This window comes from Schistocerca americana, chromosome 10 (assembly GCF_021461395.2).
Source record: "Schistocerca americana isolate TAMUIC-IGC-003095 chromosome 10, iqSchAmer2.1, whole genome shotgun sequence".
Lineage (NCBI taxonomy): Eukaryota > Metazoa > Arthropoda > Insecta > Orthoptera > Acrididae > Schistocerca > Schistocerca americana.
This window is the reverse complement of record NC_060128.1, coordinates 142759052-142784740: the sequence shown is the minus strand read 5'-3', so window position 1 is coordinate 142784740 and position 25689 is coordinate 142759052. Positions and strand designations below refer to the sequence as shown.

Sequence of the window (25689 nt, the reverse complement as noted above, 5' to 3'; positions counted from 1 at the left end):
GTGCAACAAGAAGGGCTACTATATTCCAGCCCCGTGCAACCTGCATTACCAGTATCAATCACACGATCTCTTGATGACCAGACACTTGCCACGGAGATCCTTTAATCATATCTTATCTTATTTAGACTAAATAATTTATTTACCGGTACAATGTGTCAAACATCAAACAGAGAATGTATGTAGCTATTGGTACCTGCAAGCTTGCTTGCTTACTAATTTGGGAAATGCCGCTTGAAGGTACTAATAGTTACTTAATTTCTGTACTCAATATATCAAAAAGGTTTTGACGTGTTGTACTGATATATAAGTTACTTCAGAATCAAAGCTCACTTTGTAAAACAGAGAAAGAAAATGATGGAAAAGAGTATTGCAGCGGGTTTTTGAAAGGGGAAACATTAAGGGGCATGCATAAAACAAGGTAAACTCGTTGGTTAATGATAACCTATCTTGTAATTGCAATACTCCTCGAGAAATGACCCTTCTTTGAAGGACATTTTCGTTCAATGAGTGTGCATTTTTTCATCTCCACGGGTTTAGAGAGAGAGAGAGAGAGAGAGAGAGAGAGAGAGAGAGAGAGAGAGAGAGCGTCGAAGATTATCTGAGCATATAGACTCCAAAACGCTGATATCATCGGGTTGTGAAATGACCAGCCATGTATATTCCATTGCGGTGTTCTGTGATGAATTAATTTATTGTTGTAAGATATAGCTCCTGAAAGATTCACGTGTCCGCCGACGAAACATTTACGCACGTGTTCAGTATCATGTGCGATGTTTCCTTCCAGAGTAGGTGCGTTGTTCTTGTGCGGTTGTAAAATTAAACTTCACAAAATTACAGAACTCGAAATCGCGGGAAAAGCAAATAGACGTCTTTAAGTACACCTTGATAGTATTTCTACTGCGGAGGTGAATGACAGTTTTGAAATGCTAACTGTTGCGGTTCTTTTCGACGCGAAACAATGACACGCCATTATTGCCTTATATCGGGCATCAACCATTATCTTCAACTAAAAGTTTTTACTTCACACGCTCATCTTTATTTTGTTACAAATCAAGGCGATTCAAATTCACTACAATATCACTCCCATTAGGCTTCGTGGTAACTAAGAGGCCAGCATTAGCCGCACTCGATTCTTAAGAGCAATGTTTACAGCTCGGCAGCGAGTTTGTAGAAGATGCTTTCTAATGCGCCTATGTACACTAACCTTCAGACGCAATCGCAGCAGATCTCCACACACAGCGTTCGCTGGTACCAAACTACATTCTGTGTACGCTACTGAGTTTTCTATTAATACTACGCCGTCTCGGAGCTAAGTTTAGAGAACGGGTTGGAGGCAGACAGAAGCTGCGAGAGGGGGATAAACATGACGCAAAGCAAGCTACGTCCACGAGGAACCAGTCCAAAAGTGTTCCGTTTAGAATGATCAGCGAATGATACCTACGCACATCACATAAACAACTGTCGCAAATGTATCATATCAGTTCTGTGTGTGTGGGCGTGGAAAGGGGGTGGGGGGAGGAGGCGGCGGCATGATTGTCATTAAATAGATGGATGAATGCTGTGACATGTAAATACCAGTAACGCGGAAGTGGTATGCTTCCAGCTTTGCTTGTAGAAATCCCACGAAAATCTGGCAGTTGTCCAATTACAAAATCGTACGATTTTTTAGCAGAGGAAAAAAATCACAGCATTTTGGGAGCCCACAATGGTACCGCACTAGAACAGTAAAGACGCTTTGAAATAGCTATTTTATCAGACAGTACCCACTCCCAACTTCTGACGCGGCGAAGAAACTCTAGCGTCAGGCCAATAGCGTGGTCACGCCCTTGCGCCACAGAATTACATTTATTGCGCAGACGCTTTGACAGTTACGTGCTCAAGGCAGCCAAACGTGCTTGTCAAGCACGCATGCGTAAGTGTGCTTGTCCAAGCATTCTTGATCCTGTGTAGGATACATTTGCGTAGCAGTGGGAGTGTTCACGCGGCTTGATCGAATTTCGATTATGCACGCTTGTGCCAGCATTCAGGCGTATGTATGTGTCCCAACAATAGGGAGACTTGAGCAAGCATTCGTCAGTGATTTGATTTTCTATTTGGTCCGGTTAAGTTGCATTATGTTCAAAAGTTCCGCAGCGTGTCTACTGCGAATAGTTAATGTGGGAATATTATTTCCGCTTCTTTACTCCAAATATCACGTTTCCCCTTTTGTCTTTATTTCGTAACGTACAAAATGGCTGCCAAAGCCGACGCATCGTCGTCTGAGCTCGAAATTTTCTGACAAACTTATGCTTGATAAGTGGAGGCGCGATAAATTTGTGCACGCTGGTGCAAACACGCTTGCGCATGACTCCTTAATATGCATGCGGTATTTCTTTTTTTTTCCCCCCAGCGTTTTCGTGGCCCTCTCCTGTGGTTCAAACAAACCTGTCACCATTACAAACCCAAGTTGCACCTATTTAGAATCAGCGTTGCCAACCCCAGAAGATAAAATTATGGCATTTTGTATTTAAAATTATCGTTTTTTATCTAAAATTATCGTATATTGATAATCTTAAAAAAAAAACAATAATGCTGATAATATGACGTACACAATATTCGTTTTCAATCGCGAATGGCAAAGTCTTCTCATCTTTTAAAATTTTTATCCATAAAACCACCTAATTACGAACCAAAACGTCTTTAATGGCGATGCTACGTATTAAAAATACGTTCAGAACCAGATAAATTCGGAAGTGTCCAAAGCATCACAGATTTTATGCAAGGAAAATTCGCTAACCCCGATCTAAAAGTATCCCTGTGTACGTAATATAATTAAAAATAATAATGTAATTAAACTTGCCCTAATAAGCATCGTTGTCGAACTCCACATCGGCGTCACTATGCCGATGAGATTACTTCTTCTTAGCATGAATGTTCGATGTGTTCATTGATGCAATCATTGCGCTGGTTGGTTCGAACTGTACACAATTCTTCACACGCTGGGAAGTGAGCATTACTGCGCTGACTGTAGCCGAATGCAACTTATTTCTCAATGGTGTCTTCACTAGATTCATTTTTGAAAAGACCCGCTCACAATCAGCACTAGAATGTGGTAAAACTAATATCTTAGCACAAAGATTCCTATTTGGAGGAACTCTTGGTTACCATGAAGGTCCCTAGCGTTCTTTACGAACAACCAAAATTCGTCCACCTCTTTAGACCGTAGATTTTCGGGAAATTCTGCATGTGGCAATGCTCTCCACTGATCATCAATCATTTGCATAAGCCTTTTGTCTTTTGGAGAAATCCTCTGAACCGACTTTATAAGTGGAACAAGCATTGTGGGCCTTGTAGCACTTTTTGACAATGCTATTTCTGGTGTTAACCAACTCAACATTTTTAGAACAGAATTGTTGAAATCATACCGCTTTTTTATCTCACAACAAGATACTATAAGAAAGTGTTGCACTCTGTAGTAGAAATCAGTCACTTTAGATTTTTGTGAGATGTTTTCAGATTGGCTCATGAAATCCATCACACCTACACCTAAATACATTTGCGTATAAGGCACAAGTTCGGCGGGGTTTGCTGGATGTATGTCTGTCAAATCAGTTTTATTGATATAATCAGGAGACATATAACAGAGAAGGACTTCTTTGTACGTTTCTCACATTCTATCATGCAAAGAACAAATTACTAATTTCTCGGTTTGAAAATATTGACTCAGAGACACAAATTTCGGTAGAATCCACTCGAGAAATATAAAAAATACACATACAAAGTTGTCCATGAATGCCTTTGCTAACTGTTCAGCTGCATACAGTCTTTCTTCTTCCCACTTGCAAACAAATGTCACCATTAGAAACCCAAGTTGCACCTATTTAGAATAGGCCCATGTGTCAAGAAAACGAAGGATTGTGGCAGAGAGAAAATTTCAAATACATTTCTCGTGAAAGACTTGACCCATTAGTTAAGCAAGAGAGTAAACAAAATACGTCATATCTGCTGCTGAGCGTTTTGTATTATTGCAAAATATGGGACTGAGAGTCACTGAAGTCATACAGGACTCGGACCGGACATCATTAAAACAAAAGCGTTTTTCGTTGCGACGGAATCTTTTCACGAAATTCCAATGACCAGCTTTCTCCTCTGAATGAGAAAATATTTTGTTGACACTGACCTACATAAGTAGACTCGATCACCACCATAAAGTAAGGGAAATCAGCGCTCGTACGCAAAGATATAGGTGTTCTTTCTTTCCGCGCACACTACAAGATTGGAATAAGAGAAAATTGTGAAGGTGGTTCGATAAGTACTCTGCCAGGCACATAAATGTGATTTGCAGAGCATCCCATGTAGATGTAGATATCGAAGTTTACTGTAAATTATATAAAAGATGTTCTGAAAGCATGTTATTTTTATTCTGGGTTCCAATAAACTATATTATTCCCCTCTCTTTTGGTCACAAAATGCTATTTTCCAACATAATCTCCGTTCAATGCAAGAACCTTGCGCCACCTTACTAGGAGGGCCTGTATGTTCGAATGGTACCACTCTACTGGTCACTGTTGGAGCCAACGTCTTGCTCCATCAATAACTTCCCCACCGTCCACGTGCTGCTTCCCGTGGAGTGCAAACAGATGAAAGATTTGAGATTCAAGCTGTGGAATTGATGAGGAAGAACAATTCAATGAAGTTTTGTGAGTGCCTCATGTGGGCACACTTGTGGAAAGCCTTGCACTGTCATGGAGTAGTAGCAGTTCGTTTGCTTTTTTGGGACGACGAACATTCTGGAGTCGCTTTCTGAATTTACGCTTCTGAGCCCCACAAGACCACTGCTGTGACTTTACCGGCTGGAGATGCAGCTTTGAACTTTTTCTCCCTAGGAAAGGTGGTGTGGCACCACTTCATGCATTGCTGTTCTGTTTCCAGTTCAAAGTGACGAACCCATGTTTCACCGCTTGTGATGATGTTCAACAAAAAACGATCATGATCAGCCTCGTAACACAAAACCAATTGTGCACAGATGGTCTTCAGTTAAGTGGTAAGGAACCCAGCAGGAACAGACCTATGAATACCACAACTGCTGAGTCAGTATGTCAGCACTACCAACAGACATCCAGTTTAGCAGCAAAGTGTCCAATAGTGATCCGTTGATAGTCTTCAATGAGAGTGTGTGCACATTCTGACATGCAGGGATCACATTTGTGTGCAGCCGGCTGGCATGCAGGAGATCAGACAGGCTTGTGCAATCTTGTTGCGACGACAGATGCCTCGCCCAACTTACCCTGTTTTTGTTCACTGCCAGTCTCCATAGACATTCTTCACATGCCTAAGAATATCTGGGCTGCTTTGGTTTTCATCCAAGTGAAACTCAAGGACAGCTCTCTGCTTGGTACACACATCCATTAGAGATGCCATTTTGAGGGCAACATACAGTACTGCTACCTGCTGGAGCTTCATGAAACAGTGGAGACTGAAGCAGAAATATTCCACAGTACTCCACAACACATTCCTTATTTTTTTCAACAAGATTTGACTGAGGATAAAAATACATTGCATACTTATTGACTAGTACCTACAGCACACAAAGGAACAAGTACTTTGCTGTGTGTATCTTTTTATCTATCAAGATATTAAAATAATAAGGCTTTCAATATTTAAGACATCTAGGATAGAAGAGCTTAGTTCACTGGCAAGGCAGGTGGCAAATATCTACCTCTGCTTGGCATTGCAGTCTCCAGCATCAGGGTGTTTACACCTTGTTTTCGTCCTCTGGTAAACATATACAATTGCTCTCACATTTGTGCACACGAACAATTACCCTAGGTGGAACAGAAGAGTACAATCATAGAGTAGCGGCCGTATGATCAGTTTGTTATTGTTTCTTTTTTGTACTAATATTCATCACACATTTCATTCCATACAACACTATTGACAGCCACAATGCAAAACTGATATCTGAATAGGATTATTTTACATGGGAAGTGTGCTGTTTTTTAAGGAGCAACATAACACAGAATAAGAAAAAATGTAAATGTGCAATACTGAAATGCGTAGTGGTAATGTGGACTTTTATCACTGAAGTAGCTCCAGGTGTCTATACCATTACTCCAAAACCTTGCATGTATGTGAACTAGAGTGTCCATTCATCCTATTTTTCCCAGGACAGTCCCATTTTTTACCAAAATGTCCCACTGCCCCGAAAGTTTTTTTGGGGACGCTCAAATGTCCCTTTTTATGATTTTGCTTGGCTAGAATATTTTACACTATTGGTTGTTTGACTCGCTATTAATTGCACAATTATTTACACTAGGAAGCGTGTGATGACTTTCAGCATACCCCCAACATGTACCGAACTGTCAAAAATCGCAAGTAATTTTAAACACACTATAGGTTACAAATAACAAAGAAGATTCTTCTCTTCTAAATCGATCCACTGAATCTGTCCTTTCGGTCCAGAGATACTCTACACCACTGATACTTGCTCTCTCGCTTTCATCACCACACTGTTAATGTTTTGCCCTGTGCAATCACTGTTTCATTATGCCAAAACGGAAGTGTAATTTTAACAGCAATATAAAAAGCTAGTTTCCTTTTATCACTGGTAGTGGAGAAACTGTAGAATGTACGTTGTGCAGATCAAAATTTGCTATTGGTCATGGTGGAAGGTCTGACATTGTGAACCACATTAAGACGAAGAAACATCGCATGAGTGATCAAACAAAAAGAGCAAATAAATGCGTAACTACTATGTAAACATAAAATCAGTAACAGAAATGGATAGGCAGTTGGCAGCATAAGAAGCTACGTCTGCATACCACAGTGCAATGCATAACCATAGCTTCAAGTCAATGGACTGTACTACAGCAGTTGTTAAAAACCTTTACGATCCTAAATTCACATGTGGACACACAAAATGTAATGCAATCATTTCAAATGTTATTGCACCGTATGCAGGACAGCACGTTCTAAATGAACTGAAAAGTGCTCGATTCATTTCTGTAATGATTGATACATCGAATCATCTGGATTTGAAGTTGGTTCCTCTCCTTATCAGGTATTTTTACCCTGAAAATGGCATCACGGTGAAAGGGCTCAAATTGGTTAATTTAGCTGGAGAAACTTCAGATTTATTTCAGAATTATGTGCTGGAGGTTTTACAGAGATATGATCTTGAGGGAAAGGTGATTGCAGTTTCTGCAGACAACACTAACACCAATTTTGGTGGTAAGCAGAGGAAAGGAAAAAACAATTTGTTCTATAAACTGCAACAGAACACAGTGAATAATATAGCAGGTGTTGGCTGTCCAGCAAATGTGGTGCAGAATTCCTTACAAACTGGCTCAGATTGCCTACCCATCAACTGCCAATTAATTGCAAATAAGATCTACCAGCATTTACACATATATACAGTAAGGGTTGAATCTCTGAAGTCATTCTGTAAGTTTACTAAAACTGAATACAAAACTGTACTTGGGCACAGCAAGACAAGGTGGCTAGAAAGAATTGTAGAGATATTTCCTGCTTTGAAATCAATTTCATTTCCCTTGATAAGTGTCCTGTTATCATTAAGCAATTCTTCGATAACCCTGTGTCTATTGTTCTTTTATATTTTATTGTTAGCCAGCTAAAACCTTTCTCCACAACAATTAAATGTATTGAGAAACAAGAAATCACAATAGTGGAAGTTTATCAAGAAATAAATTATTGGGCAAGTTACAATGTAGAAAATCCCAAAGATTTCTCACATTCTTTGTACATGAGACTAAGAAAGCTGGAAAAGGGTGAAATTACTGTAGAACAATTTCATATTTATGCTGACATCTTCTATGACTCTTGCATTGAGTATATTTAAGAATGGTGTTTACCATTTCTCACACCTTTTAAAGCATTTGACTGGGTTAATACTGAAAAGAAGCAGCTACAGTGGGAGCATATTCAGGACTTGTGTTTTTGTTAAAAAGTATTGTACCAAATTTTCCTGTTGAAGACAAACTGTTCGATGAATTTTCGTCTGCACAGAACTTCATAAAAAGTGAAGGAGGAGACAAAGTGTTATTGCAACGTGGTGTAAAATATTTGCTTATTTCAAAAGTAAAAACATTAACATGAAAAACATGATTCATTTGGTGGAGTTTTGTCTGGCAGTTCCTGGGTCAAATGCTGCTGCGGAACGTGTTTTTTCGTTAGTGAACTCTTTGTGGTCAGATGAAAAAACAGAATGAAAGTTGAAACAGTGAGGGCCTTGGTCATTGTCAAAACACACTTTAATGGTGTATCGTGTACTGACTTATGATACAATTTCAAACGAAAATGCACTTCGTGATAAAGTACATAAAAGTGAAAAGTACGGTGATTGTGTGGCAGAATAATTGTAAAAAGTGATTTGGGATCATCTGAGTGCACGTTGTAAAGGTAAACTTGTATGTATATTAAATTCAGTCAATACAATATTCATGTCCCATTTTTTTCTTCATTGTCCCGGGTTTTTCTCTGATTTATTTTAAATGTCCCCTTTTTCAATGAAAATGAAATGGACACCCTAATGTGAACCGACATTTTTCACTGACTTTGCATTGCAATTGATGGGGGAATTTAAAAGCAGGACATTAATTAGCCACGAGCAACATAGGCTAACTTGCTGGTACTTAGCAAATTAAGACAGTTACTGATGCAACTCTTGAATTTCAATAGTTGCTATATCTCAGTTTCTGATGTAAAATTATGTATATGAAGCACTCAAGGTATACAGAAAGGAGTTAATGTAAAAAATACAATTAATGTATAATATACATACAGCTGGTCACAATGGCTGCTTCAAAAAAGCTAGCTGGATGTTGGGGGAAAAGTGTGATCAAGGGATAATATGGTATTTCTTTACAAAGCTTTTATGTCAATAGATAATAAAATAACAGTGATAAATCAGTATTTATAAATCTAAAGCATGCCATAAAAATAAGCAGGTCTTTTGCATACTTTCAATTTGACATTAATCACCCTGAAAGTTAGATATTTGTATTTGCTTGTGTTCAATGAAATTGTGCTGCCCCTTTTCAATAAAAAGGAATACAACTGCTTGTGCCTCTTCATTCTGTTCCTGCTTGATGGAAGCAACTAATGGAAGTTTTTGTCTTGCCACTTTCCCAGATGGATATTTGAGTGCTATGGCAATTTTCTACCATGCATATTTATTTTTGGTCAGCATGACTGAATGATGTTTGTTTGTGCTCATGTACTGTTTACACTGAAGAGAATATTCATTTGTTGATACCACATTGCTTAGCCAGTGCAAACAGGGCTCGACTGTATTAACATCACTTTGAGGGAGGATCTTCCTGGCTGATCTTGGTAGAACAAAGATGTCAGTATACTTTTATTATGGCTATAAAATGTTCAAAATATGAACTTACTTTGGTATAAGAAGCACAAGACCGAACTAGCTTTTTAACAATAATGCAAACCCACTTAAAAGTGTCAGGCGAGATGTATGCACGGTTTTGGAATAACGCTATGGAAGTCTGAAGCTATAGTTCAATGATCAAGTGCACTACCTATAAGCATTTCACTCTCATTCAGACCTACATTTTTCTTTTCGTATGTTATTTCCCCTTCAAAAAAGTAGCAAACTTTCCATGGAAAATAATCCTACCTGAACATCACAGTTTTACATTGTGGCTTTTGCTAGTGTCTCTCGAGTGAAATGTGTGTGGTGAATATTAGCAAAAACAAAGTGATCATGGGATTGGTACTATACTCTGTTCCCTCTACTGCAGTTGTTAGTTCACACAAATAAAAGAACGGTAGTGAACAGTGGCAAATTGTCTGAATATTCATTCCTTTGTGCTTGCTTTTATTCACTCAGTGGAAATTAGGCATCAGAACCCCCAACAGCTGTCTAATTAGCACCCTTACACTGTTTGATACTACAACACTGTATCCAGGGCTAAATTTCAGCCAAACGGCATTCCAGCACTTCCCTGGAACAACTCAGCACCAGAGATTTAAGATAGTATGTGTGTATTAAATTGCAATGTAATTAAAATTTGCTGCTGCACTGGGAACCAGTGAATGTGAAATAGGTGACCAACTTCATTTTTATGGCTGTGATAGTGGGAGGGGGTGGGGTGGGGGGGAGGGCAGTGTATTGCTGAAGACGTGCAGACTGGCACCTAAAATTTTAGAAATTAAACTGACTGTCTACACATTGTTCATCTAACTATGAAGGACATCTGTCCTCTGGTAGTGTGAAGAACACTGTTGTGTAATCAGGACAGAGTCACTGCTCTGTGAAGACCAACAAAGAACCTTGCAGCCTTTCAGAGGAAGTCCCATCTTCCCAGTGCTGTTAATACAGCTGAGCCTGATTTGCACTGGCTAAGCAATGGAGTATCAACACAACATTCTACATGAGCAAGACCAAGAAGATGTTAACCAGAATAACTGGCCACTGTCAAACTCTGGCTGAGAGCTGCTGACCACACAGTGTGCTCGACTTCAGTGGCTGTACTCAAAACCTGTGCCATATGGATCCTCCTCTCAAACACCAGCTTCCTTGACTTATGTATACGGCACCTGACCTCACAAAGAACACTAATTGTACAATTCTCTTGGCTCAAACTCTGCTATCTCCACAGCCCCTGGACCCTAACCTGACTCACCCGGCATCCACTAACTATTCCCCACCGTCTCCACTCCTCTGTTCTCTCTCTCTCCTTCCCAATACACTCCCCCACATTATCACTGAACTACTCCCCCTTGTCTGAGGCCAGAATGAACTCACCAGTGCTGAGGTCATTTTGATACCACACACCTGTTGCCACCTCCTCCCAGTCCCCTCCCCCCATCTACTCAACCCAACACAACCCTCACTCCATTTGAAACAGAGGAAGGTGTGCCCATCCTATCAGTTCTTGTACCACTACTCATGGTAATATACATTTTTACCTTTATATGATCTGGTTTTATGATGAACATACATACAATTGTTACATAAGTTCTCTATTTTCTTATATAAGCAAAGAACCTTAAAGTTTGATGTTCAAAGGTAATGCCACAATTACTGATGCTTATAACCTAACTGATGTACACAAAAAATAATTTATTATGAGTAAATACCAATAATTTGATAATTGGTAGAAACACATCTAGATCAAATATGGTGAGAGCTAATAATTTGTTCTGGCTGAAGTGGTCCACCTCAGGTTAAAGCCCTCACCCCCATCTTCTTAGCAAACAACTTACTATTTCCGAAACTACCATACAGTATTTGAAAAGTTATCCACACAAAGTTCATGTCTTCAAGAAAGATCCATTTTCAATTATCGATTATTTCCAAAATTCAGTTACATTGTTTTGTATCCCTAGTTTTTCTGATTACAAAAATCAAATATGCCCATTCAATGTTTTAGGCTTTCTAATGGGAATTTTGAATCCACATGGAAGTACATGTTGTATCCACAATACAATACATATAACTTTGCCAGTTTTCTTGTTATCCAACACGTCAACCAGCTTACTCCTTAATTCACTGAAATTGCGCACCCCTCCCCCCCCCCCCCCAATTTTGCTAGCTTTCCTATTATAAATCAAAATTTAATGACAAATTTGAACTATTATTTTCATGCAATTGTATAAATGGTTGTGGAGGGAAATTTGAGACAAACTGAGAAAGTTTCTCCATGACATCTCCTGTTTTGTAGGATAATTCTGATTATTGTGATATGTAAAATCGGTGGGTAGGAATTACTAACTCACATCTTCATTCATTTATTACTGTTTTACACAAAGAAAAACGCTTAGAAATGTTGAGAATATAACCATATGTGCAAATTAATTTGTGACGTGGATGTAAAATGATTCTTTCCACATCACTGCTTTTTACTGTGCAAAATGATCCATAGAATATGAAACTAACTATACTTCAGCCAGTCAGTAGTTCGCATTCATTTCTGTGATGTCATGTGGCAAGTCAGTCTGTAAATATCATTAAATTTCTCAGATGTAGTTACCAATATGTAACTGCTCCAGCATAACAACAAGGGCCAACACGAAGATGAATGCAAGAGCAGAGAAGGCTGTGAGATGACAGCCAATAGCCCACTGACTAGGACCGCACCTTGACAGGAGCAACCTCTATACGAAGAGATTGTAAGTGCCTCTTCTGCCAGCCTCGGCTGGGGAGTAGTATCCGGGCATTAGATGAGCCGTCATCTTAACTGTTATACTGAGAATTGTGCCTTATATCACTTGCATACATGACCACTAATTAGCGAAGGACTTTGATTATTTCCATGTCGCCCATCGCTTGCGACACCATTGTAGACCAAAGTTAAGTATTGCCAGTTCACTTTAGGGGTGTAAAAACTATTAATATGCTTTGCTTGAATTTTTGTATAGCTATCCAAGGTCCTTTCAGTACCCTACAAGAGACAAGCGGGCAGGACCCACAGTAACCATTATCAAATTATTTATTATGTAATGTATATGCTAACCTGTGATGAATACAATGTATGAAGCATCATATACAAGTTGATCATTGTAATAACTGAGTCAATAAATATGGGAAAGCGTCAAACAATGCAATGCTGCATCCATTTCAAGTTTGTGTGTGTGTGTGTGTGTGTGTGTGTGTGTGTGTGTGTGTGTGTTTTATATACTAAAACACTGAGCAAGAATTTGAACTAGAGGAAATTTTGTTATTGTTTATGACCCTTTCTGACAATTCAGCATCTAGATTAGTTTAGTTTGTTGTTAAATTATTTACATTGCATCTGTACTTTCAGTTACCACACTTTTCCCATTCTTTCAGATCTTAACGCTGAAACTACATCACGCTCCATCATAAACATTATGATGTGGACATTTTGTCTAGCGTAAACAAACCATCAGTCGGTGCCAATCTGTTGATGTCAATTGTGTACCTGCTTTAAATCTGACACTGGGGAATTATTAAATACAATTTTGAGTGTGTGAACATTAATTTCGTAAGTGAACAGTATATATGCTGTGAACTGTTAATGACTTCTGCTGACATTCAACACATCAAGAAGAGTAATAGTTTATTAAGGCAGCAAAGACTACCACATACAGCTAATCAGTAGTTTTTAGAGGAGTGGAAACATAGTAAACAGCAATAACAGGCAAAATCTGTTCATTATTTTTCCACATTAGGAATCAGAAAAGTAACTGAGCTGTTTATGAGTTACAAGTCAGATAAGAATACTTTCTTCCCAGCAGATGCCAACTGACTTTTGAAATTCTGTATTTACATCACACTAGTCTGACCTCACGCCACAGCATATTTTACTAGACTAGTCTCATATAATACCAACAATCCAGAAATGAAATGACTGGAAGCAGAGTCATGAAACGAACAGTAAATTTATAATATTTCTTTGAGCCGAAAAAATGACAAGGAATGTTATCAGATGTGCACACATGATGACTAGTAACAGGACACTGATGTACAGTAAGGAACACATTTTAACATTATATTAAATAAAAAACTGTACCAGTAATGGTGTGCAGTTGTATTAAAAAATGAAACAACTCTCAAATTTAAAAATCAGAAACTATTGCTTCACCTTCATCTATTACTACAGTACATAAAATTATGGAATTATATACATTACAGTTATTTACACAAAAGATCTCAACATGTGCCAGTAATCCTCAAAGGTCCTAAAACACAGGCAGCGAGTGCCAAGTTTCTGAAGAGCACTACAAATATGCTCACTGCATAGAATCACAAAAGATTTGTCCACTGGCATAACAGGTAATTCGGCAACTAATGGCTGTTCGTATTATGCTATTGTACATTTGGTGGTCTGCCTAGTTGGCCAGGGTCTTCCATTATTGGACTGGCAGGTCGGAACTGGTCAGCCGTGAGTCTTGTTACCATTATGCCGATCCCTTCAATTAGGGCGAGGAGGACTCCCCCAACAACAGCACTGCCTACCATGGTCGGCAAGCCTGATCGAGCCGCCAGGATTCCGCCTGTTGCTGCACCCGATATAATTGAGTTCCATGGATCTTCTTTCTGTCTGAAGTGTACTAGTGTACAGTCAATAGTTGAGAACATGCCTCCCCATACGGCAAAGTTTCCAGCTATGATAGGAGACCTGTGGACATAAATTTCATCTCAACATGATGTAGGAGCGAAACTTCACACACAATTTAATGGGAACTTCAAACTGTTACACACACACACACACACACACACACACACACACACACACACACACACACACACACACTTACTTTTTAAAGCACTATAACACTGAAATACACTAACACATTTTAAACTTCATTTAAATATACCTGCTATGTGTATAGCTTTATATGCAACATGTGGTCTGTTTTTGTATATATGTATGTATTGATGTATGTACGTATGTAGGTAGCGACTAAAGGAAAACAGCTAGTAGGTAAATAAATTTCATGTTTTCCAGGTGGTTTACATTTGCAGAAAAATAACATCAGTTAACTAATACGGATCCGTTGCTATGTGGTTAACATGATGGTTAGATAGCTGAATTACTTTTACCAATACTCTGTGTGTGCCCACTGCTAAACGTTTCTTTTATAGGGTGCATGGTGGCTTTTCCTCACCACTCTGTTTCCAATTTTAACAGCACTTGTTGATTATCATAACTTCTACACCAATCTGTCTCCTAAAACAGGAGATTTCCATAAAAAGCTTCCATTAAGGCCACCATAAATCATAAAACATTTTGTCAAACTTTAATATGCTTGCCAAATATTTGACCATGTATGGTTCTGTCTGACATGTTTGTAAAGCACAGATCGTGTTTGATCTTTTACCAAAAATTTTGATTGGCAAGAAATTTGACAAGATGGCGGATGTTATTTGTGATGATATTTCGCCGCACATATTTAGTGAAAAATTGTTTTAATACTATGTGTCTAGTATTGTGAATTTCCACAGCCATGGAAAACTGTGGTGAAGTATAAAAAAAAAGCACTGACAATTACAAACATGGTAGAGGTATAGAATTTTTGCCAGTCATGTATCACACGTGAAAAAGTTATAAACAAAATTAATATTTTACCCACACATTCATTCACAAAAAAGTGGGATGAAATAAAAGAAATCTAAGTTTCTGGTTCTTTCACAGACAATGTGAGCAATATGTTCCTACATTGTGCTCTTTACTGAGCTGTCCTAAAGGGATAAGTAGTACAGAATAAATTATCTGCGTACTTGGGTCTTCTTTTTCAATGTGAAGGTGAAGTAATGCCGAACAAGTTATTGAACGTTTCACTGTCCATCCACAGAAAGTTGATGTAATCATCAGGTTCTTAATGTAATATTTCCCAATAAAATGTTTTCAGTTATATATTTCCTTATAATTTTTAACAATTCCCTGGAGCAGTGTCTTTACTGCCAGAGTAAGTGGTGGTGTTTTTGTGGTCTTCAGTCAGAAGAGTGGCTTGATGTAGCTCTCCACAGTACTAGAAATGCTTTATCGGCATCTATTGCCATTTACAGTAGTGCCAAAATACAGCACACATGAAAAGCTCCTGCTTCAAAAGTAAGGTTAAACTGACAAGCTTTCTTGGTAAGTGTACAGGCTTCTTTGATACATCCGTGGCTACATAAGAGTGAGCTCAACAGTTAAGTTTGCTCCTTTAGGAGGTTAATGTTTCCTTTATCGGATATTTACAGGCGAATCTCTCATTTTACGCCATTCCCTGGACTATAGTCTTCTTCTTCAAACACAGTGCTGGAATCTGTGCCAGGATTGGTTTGTCTGCATTTGTGGAAGTTCAGATTACTGTCAAAATACTTACAAAGATGACAGTGTCTGCTTCCAAGTGAGGTTAGACTGGAACATTGAATGTGTACAGGTTTGCTTGGCAAATCAGTGGCTAGATAAGAGCAATTTTGTCCAACACATTTAATTTTTTACGGGGCCTTTAGCAGCTGAAAAGGGGCCTGACCTCTGTCAAACAATTGGCAGTTGCTGCAAATTGCTGTGTTGGAAGAGCTCTTGAGAGCCAAGTAACTGTGATACCTGCAGCAGAGGTACAGGTAATATCCTCTCCTGTGGATCCAGTCCCCTCTGCTAAAAGTACAAGATCTGTCATTAGTCTTCCACTTTATTGTGAGTGACATGTCAATGTTAGCTCCAAGTGTCCAGTACAGGGTGGAAGGGGACCAGGGAGGACTCGCGGTGTTGTATCGATCCCCCTAACTAAAAAGTTTGAGGTGCGTCTTTCACTTAAAATGAGCCAGTGGAACTTACTTCACCTGTTTTGGGGAAACCTGTTTTGCCCGGTGCCAGGAGGCAGCAAACGCAAAAGGGTAGGGGGTCTATTAATCGTCGGTACTTGAAATGCACGGTGAAGGATGGTACCCCTTAGGGAAATTGCAGCAAGGGACAGGGAAGGACACCAGGCGCACTTAGAGTGTATGCCTGGCAGCCTCATTCAACATGTTTAAGAGGCTGTTCCAACAGCTATTGAGGGAACACGGTGCAACCAACTGCAGATTGTAGTGCACATTGGAACATATGATGCATGTTGACCGGGCTGTGAGGTCATCCTTGGCTCCTTCCAGCATTATGCATGGAGTACCAAAGCAGCTCACAAATTGGAGCACTGTGCCCAGACCTGATCATGCTCTTTTGGTTCTGAATCAAATGGAAGGACTGAACCAGATACTTCGAAAGTTCTGTGACAAGCTAGGCAGTGACTTCCTGAACTTGCGCAATAGGGTTGAGAACTGTCAGCTCCCCCTAAATGAGTCAGGTATGCACTAAACATTAAAGGCTGCTACTCAAGTAGCTGACAGTGTGTGGGGTGCACATAAGGTTCTTTGTGTCAAGAGAAGTGTCCGATCTCACATGTCGGCTTTGACCCATGATGTAAGGGTGTTGTGTGTGACGTCATGATGGCGCGGAGTTTGGTTTGTTTGTGTGGCGTGTTTCTAGATGTCATCGTGTTGAGCTATATAGGTCAAGGGAAGTGTCCAATTTCAGATGATATTGTGTTTAGTGGTATTTGGGGAGTTCTGTGATGTCCGCTTTTTTCGTCGTTTTGCGTGGTTTTGTATGGAGGTGGGTGTCTAAATTTGTTTATATTTAGTTTGTCCCCAGCCAAAACCCCCCCCATTTCCCGCACTTGTCCCTTTAGTGTCATTAGGCTTTTTGTGGAACGTGTGTGTGTGTGTGTGTGTGTGTGTGTGTGTGTGTGTGTTTTCGTCTTCATAATGTGTACGTAACGACTTTATACGCGCCATATTGGGATCGTGGTTTATGGTTGTATCCGCCATATGTGTGACGTCATGGGTCAAAGCAGACGGGCGGGATTGGACGCTTCCGTATCTCCGTTTTTTTTTTTTTTTTTTTTTTTTTTTTTTTTTTTTTTTTTTTTTTTTTTTTTTTTTTTTTTTCAGGTGACTCTCCATCCAATCCAGATAACCCAGAAGTATCAGTGTAAGATCAGAAGACATGCTTCCCACAGGTGAGAGTATTAAAATCCTAATGGTAAACTGCCACATCATTGCAACAAAGTGCCCGAGTTTGAAGTACTCCTAAAAAGCAGTGAAGCACCCATAATACTAGGTGCAGAAAGCTGGTTGACACCTGAAATTGATAGCAATGAGATTTTTGAGGAAAATTTAAGTGTATATCGAAAGGACAGGCAAATGGAGGCAGCGTATTTGTCGCAGTAGACAAGAAACTCAGTTCTACCAACATAGAAATTGAAGATGCATGTGAGACTGGGCAAGACTCAATATCAGGAGTGGGCATAAGATGATAACTGGATGCTTATATCACCCACCAGACTCATCTCCTGAGGTAACTTTCTGCAGTCAACTTCAAATGCTTGTTCTCTTAAATTTTCTCAATAGTGTTTTTTCCAAAAAGATTTTCCATCTTTCCTCCGAGAATTCCCATTTGAGTCCACAAAGCATCTCCATAACACTTGCATGTTGATCGAACCTAACGGTAACAAATATAGCAGCACACCTCTGGACTGCTTCCGTCTTCCTTTAATCTGACCTGGTAGGAATCCCCAACACTCTCTAACAGTACTCAAGAACATGTCTCACTACTGTTATATGTGCAGTCGCCTTTATACATGAGCTACACTTTTCTAAAATTCTCAAAACAAAAAAACACACTGACCATTTGTCTTCCCTACTAGCACCCTTATGCACTCATTTCATTTCATATGGCTTTGCAGCACTACACTTAGATTTTTAATGAACATCACTGTGTAGAACAGCACACTACTAATGTTGAATCCAAACATTAGAGGGTATCTTTTCCTACTCATCTGAATTACCTTACATTTTTCTACATTAAGAGCAAACTGCCATTCACCACACCTACTAGAAATTTTTTCTCAGTTATTTCATATTCTACTAGTCAATGATGACATCTTGCCATACAGCACAGCAACTTCCACAAACAGTCAAAGATTTCTGCTTGCCCTGTATGTCTGATCATTTATGTATAAAGATAACAAGAGTGGTCGTATCATACTCCCCTGCAGGATTCTTGATGGTACCAATTTCTCTGATGTACACTCACCACTGTGGACGACAAATTTTGTTCTGTTTCTTAAGAAGGCATCACAAAATATACCTATCTCATAATCTAATTAGTAAGCACTGACAGTGTCAAACATTTTCCGAAAATCTAGGAATAAGGAGTCTGCTTGTTGCCCTTCATCCACAGTTCACAGGATGTCACATGAAAAACGATTAAGCTGGGTTTCCCATGGGCAGTTGTTTCTAAATCCATGCTGGTTTGTCGCGGAAGCTTTTCTACCTCGAGGAAATTTATGATAAACTCTGAATGTTTCCTGAATATGTTCAAGAATTCTGCACCAAACTAAGGTTAAGGAGATTGGTCTGTGCTTTTGCAGATCCGTGCTTTTACCCTTCTTATACACAGGAGTAACTTGCACTTTTTCCAGTCGCTTGGGACTCTGCACTCTACGAGAGATTCACAATAACACAAGCTAAGCAAGGAACTGCTTCCGTAACGTACTCCTTGTACAACTGAATTGGGATTCCATCCGGAGCTAGTGACATTGGTTATAAACTCTTTCGTTTGCTTCTCTATGCCAGGGATACCTATTGGTACGTTCTCCAAACAGTAGTATGTGCAATAGTGTGACTACACAATCCTCTTACGCAAATGATTTCCACAACACGGAATTTAGCTTCAGCTTTCCTCCTGCTGTCTTCTACTGGCACCCAACATATATAGAATTGATAGATGATGAATTAAGACAAGTTAGAATTCAAGGTGTTACAGACCCAGTAGTAGAAACTTACTACTACATCTTGTGCAGTGTGGATATTACATCTGATTCAAGGCCCCTCCATGCCAGTACAGTGATTGGATCTTCCTTGAGAACAGTAGCAACATCTCAGCAGCACAAAGATGTTACAGATACAGTGAATGGACCGACTGCCTCAATTTGGAGAACTCGAATTGCACACACTTGTGATGCGAGTGTGTCTGGTACACAGTTTTAATCTACCACGAAGTTTCATATCAGTGGACACTCCACTGCAGGTAAATCACTTCAGGTTAATGCTGGGCTGGTTCCTTTGAAAGGGCACGGCCGGCTTCATTCTCCCATCCTCCTCTAATCCAGTGGGACCAATGACTTCGCTGTTTGGTCCCCTCCCCTGAATCAACCAACCAACAAACTATTCTTCCATTTTTATATGGGCTGAACACAGTAGCATCATGTTTAGATATCAATTGCTTCCACGAGCAACTTGTTTCAGTGACAACTATTTGAAGTAACCCAGCACTGAAAAATAAATTGAAATATTCAATTCCAGAAGATCCCACTGGTGGCACATGCCTTAGTGCAGGTACCTTGTGAAATGGATATGGTGGTAGTTTTAGTGTTTCAGACGCAATCACTTTAGTGAACTATGTCTTATGTTCTGTCTTCATTTTGTACCCACAAGAAAATTGTGACTTTGTGAACCACTACTACTTACACTAAAATACTCTGTAGCACTAGTATTTTCCGATAACTCATTCTTAAAAAATAAATTTAAAAAGTGAATGAAATAAACAAAATGATAACATTAACTTAAAGAGAAATAGGGCAGAAACAATATTAAACAACAATGATGCACAAGAACATCAGATGAAATAACGAAATGTAAACATTAGTATTAAGCACACAGCCAACAAACTAACAACGCAGTACCTAACTGTAAACAGAGTCCTGACAAATCGGCACTCTGACAGTACTGGCACCAGTAGAGGGTAATGCTAGATTGTTACCTTGACAATCTAAGGGTTAAGCCATGCATGGTGAACAAAGGGCACAAATGCTGTCTTTCTATGGTGAATGAAAATGCAAATGTATTTTATGTGCACTGTGTTCACCACATAGCACACCATTCTCATGACTTCTGCAAACAAGCATCATGTAGTTGGCAATGCTCACACTAAAAAAATGTATTGTACTTACTGTACGTGGAACAAATAAAATACTTCCATCGGTTAGGCTGGAGATGTATGCATATCTATTGTATAGTAGAGATAATTCTGTCTTTCTTTATAGCATACTCATTCCTACTGGCTGAAGATTATTAAAGTGATGAAAGGCTGTCACACTTGGTTCAAAACCAAGTGATAATCTTCAATGAAACACGAATACAAACACTGGTTTTATGGCAGGAGTTATACCAAGTCAAGCAATACACTGGGAATTAGTACAATAATTACAGCATGTTGTTGTTGTTGTTGTTGTTGTTGTTGTGGTCTTTAGTCCTGAGACTGGTTTGATGCAGCTCTCCATGCTACTCTATCCTGTGCAAGCTTTTTCATCTCCCAGTACCTACTGCAACCTACATCCTTCTGAATCTGCTTAGTGTATTCATCTCTTGGTCTCCCTCTACGATTTTTACCCTCCACGCTGCCCTCCAATACTAAATTGGTGATCCCTTGATGCCTCAGAACATGTCCTACCAACCGATCCCTTCTTCTGGTCAAGTTGTGCCACAAACTTCTCTTCTCCCCAATCCTATTCAATACTTCCTCATTAGTTATGTGATCAACCCATCTAATCTTCAGCATTCTTCTGTAGCACCACATTTCGAAAGCTTCTATTCTCTTCTTGTCCAAACTATTTATCGTCCATGTTTCACTTCCATACATGGCTACACTCCATACGAATACTTTCAGAAATGACTTCCTGACACTTAAATCAATACTGGATGTTAACAAATTTCTCTTCTTCAGAAACGCGTTCCTTGCCATTGCCAGCCTACATTTTATATCCTCTCTACTTCGACCATCATCAGTTATTTTGCTCCCCAAATAGCAAAACTCCATTACTACTTTAAGTGCCTCATTTCCTAATCTAATTCCCTCAGCATCACCCGACTTAATTAGACTACATTCCATTATCCTTGTTTTGCTTTTGTTGATGTTCATCTTATATCCTCCTTTCAAGACACTGTCCATTCCATTCAACTGCTCTTCCAAGTCCTTTGCTGTCTCTGACAGCATGTGTTCCAAGAAATGCCTCCGGATAATTAACTAAAGGGCTCTGTGGTGTTTTCATAAGTACATCACCATGTGCATTCCTTTCCCCACAAGTGGGGGGACTAAACTTGAGCACAGTTTGAAATGATCAATACATCAATCCACCTCTGGCACAGCTCTACTGGACCGCTGTCACTTCCACTGACGAGCATACGTGCCATACCACTAACAACACACTGGCTTCCTGCACGAGATCCTTATTCTCTCACCACCCCACAACAGTACCTATGCTCGCAAGCACACTGTCAATTTCCATACAGAGTCTTTATGGGAACTGATAGAAAGATGACAGATGCCCTAGAATGATTTTACAGTCTATGAAATTCTGATTCATTTTATCTAACAGCCTTAGACTGGCAATCTTTTTCCATCAATTTCGACATAAGACTGCTAAGCTAAGTACAGCAGCGTTAGAAGTAAGTACTCTTTGTACTGAGTAAGCATGAAACAATGGGCACCCTAATGCCTACGGTGCCTACCATACTTAACAATTCACCACTTCTAGCATGCTGGACATTTCTAATCTGTTGTGACACTGAAATGCCATGCGTTATCTTTTCTGAGAGAACTTATTTCCTGATTTCTCCATTTGGAAGCATCTTTAATCCTGACCATAAGAAATTTGCAAACAGATTTTAAGAATAAATTATAGACCTTATTCTCAACTTCATTTTTCCAGTGTTATTATTGAAATTTAAAACTGCAAAACAGCAAACCCTGCAGCAACAAGAAAACTTCAACCCCATGGTAATTTGTGGTGTGTAACACCACAAGGTAGCTTCACAAACACAAAAATAAACAAACAATGAAAATATATTGTTTTAAGTCTATACTATATTTTAGAAGGAATGTAATGGAGACAATGATCTTTAGCATAGCCTGAGGTCTGCATTGGGTTCAAAGATGAAAAGAATGATTGTAAGTTGAAATTCAACAAATGGAATCACATGAGATATGTGCTATTATACAGCACACATTACACATACTGGAATTCAAAGATACATTTTAATGAAGACAGTCAATGTCATCAGGCAGTAACGAAGGTTACAATTAACCAGCAGAACAAGATGACTTACTGCTGTTAGGACATTGTCAACAAAAACAAACTTATTGTGACAACAGATACGCAGAATGCTACATTATATTGAAAGTTTCCGAAATTAACATTAACTATGCGATATATTTTGAAATTCATCCACCCTCAGAGATGTATCATAACGCTACACAAACAGTGTGAGAACAGCTGTGAAAGTAAGGCAATGACAGAAACTCATTTTCTTGAAGTAAACAATGAGTCCAACAACATACACAAAATAACCGAAAACGATTTCAATTTTATAACTACACGAAATTAAAAGTGTTTCAAAACAGATCAGTAAGTTGTAAAGCAACTATACAGAATGTTTTTACAACCACTGACGTATTCAATAGTACGACTACTACTCAGATACAGGATTTTACTGACCTTTGCTTAATCGCTGCGAGGCTGCCCATCAATCTGTGGGAGATTCCCGACGGCGCATTACGGAATCCTTTAATGCTCTGGAAAACAGCACCACCCAAACAACCCATTGTGAACGCACCACCACAATCGTCAACTATTCTCCATGGGCAAGGTTCTCGAGCATATTCTTCCATTACGACTGGCTGTTTTACTGCAACCATATATAATAACAATTAATATCATTATATACTACAAAGTTTGCAATTGTCAGTACATGGAATGAGCTTTAAAAAATGGTAAAACATGTCTTGGTATTTTAGCATCATGCGGAAAAACGTGTGTTAATCTGGTACGGTAAACTCTGTGACAAAACCTGTTTGCTAAAGATGTGCGATTACATTGCAGAACACACTCGTGTCGATATTGTGGTGTATAATGGACAACTGCCAAAATTTTAAAGAGAATTTAATTTCACAAAGCAGAGTCCAGCATTGCATCATTTAACCTATACGCCTACACATATGTATAGTGTGGTCAACGTACAAACAAGATAGACATATAACCATAAAAATACCCGCATACAGAACATTGAAGACCTACTTACAGGAATACTGACACACGTAACTAAACCCTAATTTTTGACTTCAAACTTCAAGTCTGTACCACCACTATCCTCCACCGCACACCAAAGAAAATCGCTTCAGAGAAATCACAGTTCTGTTTCTGTCCATAGATCAACGTGCATCGTGTTATGTCTTTGTCGGTTTTCGATCAGCATATTAATTTGAAACAATTTTCTATGCTTACGTTTTACTGTTTTACTGATATTTTCCAGAGTACGGTGCTGCCAATATTCGATATGATTATCTGCTAAAAACCTCAATTACATGTGCCTTTAAAGAAAGTATTATCGCGCGGAGGGTGCAGGAATCGTGTGTCGGTTTTGCGTCACACATACGCTACGCAGCCAGTCAGCATACAGAAATCATATAGGCACATTGTTTCTGTGATAATAGAGGGGACACAAGAAGGTAATGACAGTTTAAATGATTTTATACATTTGAAACTTAAATATTGTTGATACAAATTACAAAATACTGACGCACAGTTCTAAAGGAGACAGTAAAAATCAGTGCTTGATTTGTGACAGTACGCATCGGTACGCATTACCGGTACCTCTGGCGAAAAAAAAGAAAAAAATTTCGAACCACAGATTTTGAGATGTGCTACGATAGAACTCTGTTGCTCTTGAAGCGATGTGAAATAAATGTTGTATTCACACTTTTCAAATGCTCAGAAAAAAGTTAAAATAAAGTTTTAAGAAGTCTAAATTTCCAAAACGCCACCCGGAAGGTCACATTACCGAAATCTCTTTTAGTTTACAAATCAAGCGCTTCATGAACTAAGGTTGGTATCGAGCAGAATCAAGTCAATACTGGTCACCTATGGTCTATGCCTGTCAACTTGTATAATTACCTCGACTTGCAACATCTCTGTGAAAACAGACAGCGAACATATGGTACAAGTGCACAATACTTGCACTTCTGTGTATATGTTTTATTGCATTAGTCATATTCTCTTGTCCCAATGAGACATGTCCCTGGCACAGTAATAATATGGTAATTATTGCCATTCACTTTTTGTTCATTTTCTTCAATTATATGTGCAAGTGACTTAGAAAGAGATGTACAGACATACCAGATAATGTAACATGATAACAAATTTTCATATTTATTATGTAGAAATATAATCAAAATACACTCCTGGAAATTGAAATAAGAACACCGTGAATTCATTGTCCCAGGAAGGGGAAATTTTATTGACACATTCCTGGGGTCAGATACATCACATGATCACATTGACAGAACCACAGGCACATAGACACAGGCAACAGAGCATGCACAATGTCGGCACTAGTACAGTGTATATCCACCTTTCGCAGCAATGCAGGCTGCTATTCTCCCATGGAGACGATCGTAGAGATGCTGGATGTAGTCCTGTGGAACGGCTTGCCATGCCATTTCCACCTGGCGCCTCAGTTGGACCAGCGTTCGTGCTGGACGTGCAGACCGCGTGAGACGACGCTTCATCCAGTCCCAAACATGCTCAATGGGGGACAGATCCGGAGATCTTGCTGGCCAGGGTAGTTGACTTACACCTTCTAGAGCACGTTGGGTGGCACGGGATACATGCGGACGTGCATTGTCCTGTTGGAACAGCAAGTTCCCTTGCCGGTCTAGGAATGGTAGAACGATGGGTTCGATGACGGTTTGGATGTACCGTGCACTATTCAGTGTCCCCTCGACGATCACCAGTGGTGTACGGCCAGTGTAGGAGATCGCTCCCCACACCATGATGCCGGGTGTTGGCCCTGTGTGCTTCGGTCGTATGCAGTCCTGATTGTGGCGCTCACCCGCACGGCGCCAAACACGCATACGACCATAATTGGCACCAAGGCTGAAGCGACTCTCATCGCTGAAGACGACACGTCTCCATTCGTCCCTCCATTCACGCCTGTCGCGACACCACTGGAGGCGGACTGCACGATGTTGGGGCGTGAGCGGAAGACGGCCTAACGGTGTGCGGGACCGTAGCCCAGCTTCATGGAGACGGTTGCGAATGGTCCTCGCCGATACCCCAGGAGCAACAGTGTCCCTAATTTGCTGGGAAGTGGCGGTGCGGTCCCCTACGGCACTGCGTAGG

The 25689-nt window shown here is 39.6% G+C and overlaps 2 protein-coding genes across 3 annotated transcripts in view; both read right to left on the bottom strand.

Moving 5' to 3' along the window:
* The window catches only part of LOC124552574, a 71184-nt gene extending 69833 nt beyond the window's left edge, over positions 1 to 1351 (bottom strand). Inside the window, exon 1 of the mRNA XM_047126897.1 lies at positions 1205 to 1351. The gene's annotated coding sequence lies outside the window, so the exon portion shown is untranslated. The remainder of the gene's footprint in view (positions 1 to 1204) is intronic.
* A 12145-nt stretch (positions 1352 to 13496) lies between these two features.
* On the bottom strand, positions 13497 to 23726 carry LOC124552549 (mitochondrial import inner membrane translocase subunit Tim17-B-like). Of its 2 annotated transcripts, none has more exons than XM_047126866.1 (3): positions 23591 to 23726; positions 23008 to 23197; positions 13497 to 14102 (listed from the first exon to the last, which is right to left on the bottom strand). In XM_047126866.1, exons 2-3 carry the CDS (start codon positions 23178 to 23180, stop codon positions 13790 to 13792), a joined length of 486 nt encoding a protein of 161 aa, XP_046982822.1. In that variant the 5' UTR covers positions 23181 to 23197; positions 23591 to 23726; the 3' UTR covers positions 13497 to 13789. The 2 variants fall into 2 exon arrangements, with proteins under 2 accessions (XP_046982822.1, XP_046982823.1); XM_047126867.1 differs by having other exon boundaries at positions 23583 to 23685.
* Between the last annotated feature and the right edge of the window lie 1963 nt (positions 23727 to 25689).

What these genes read in the sequence shown, in the direction of transcription:
- LOC124552549 (XM_047126866.1), bottom strand. Translation starts at nt 23,180, where the DNA reads ATGGAAGAATATGCTCGAGAACCTTGCCCATGGAGAATAGTTGACGAT. An exon ending in CTCGCAGCGATTAAGCAAAG is followed by an intron (nt 14,103 to 23,007) that starts GTCAGTAAAATC and finishes TTATGTCCACAG; the next exon opens with GTCTCCTATCATAGCTGGAA.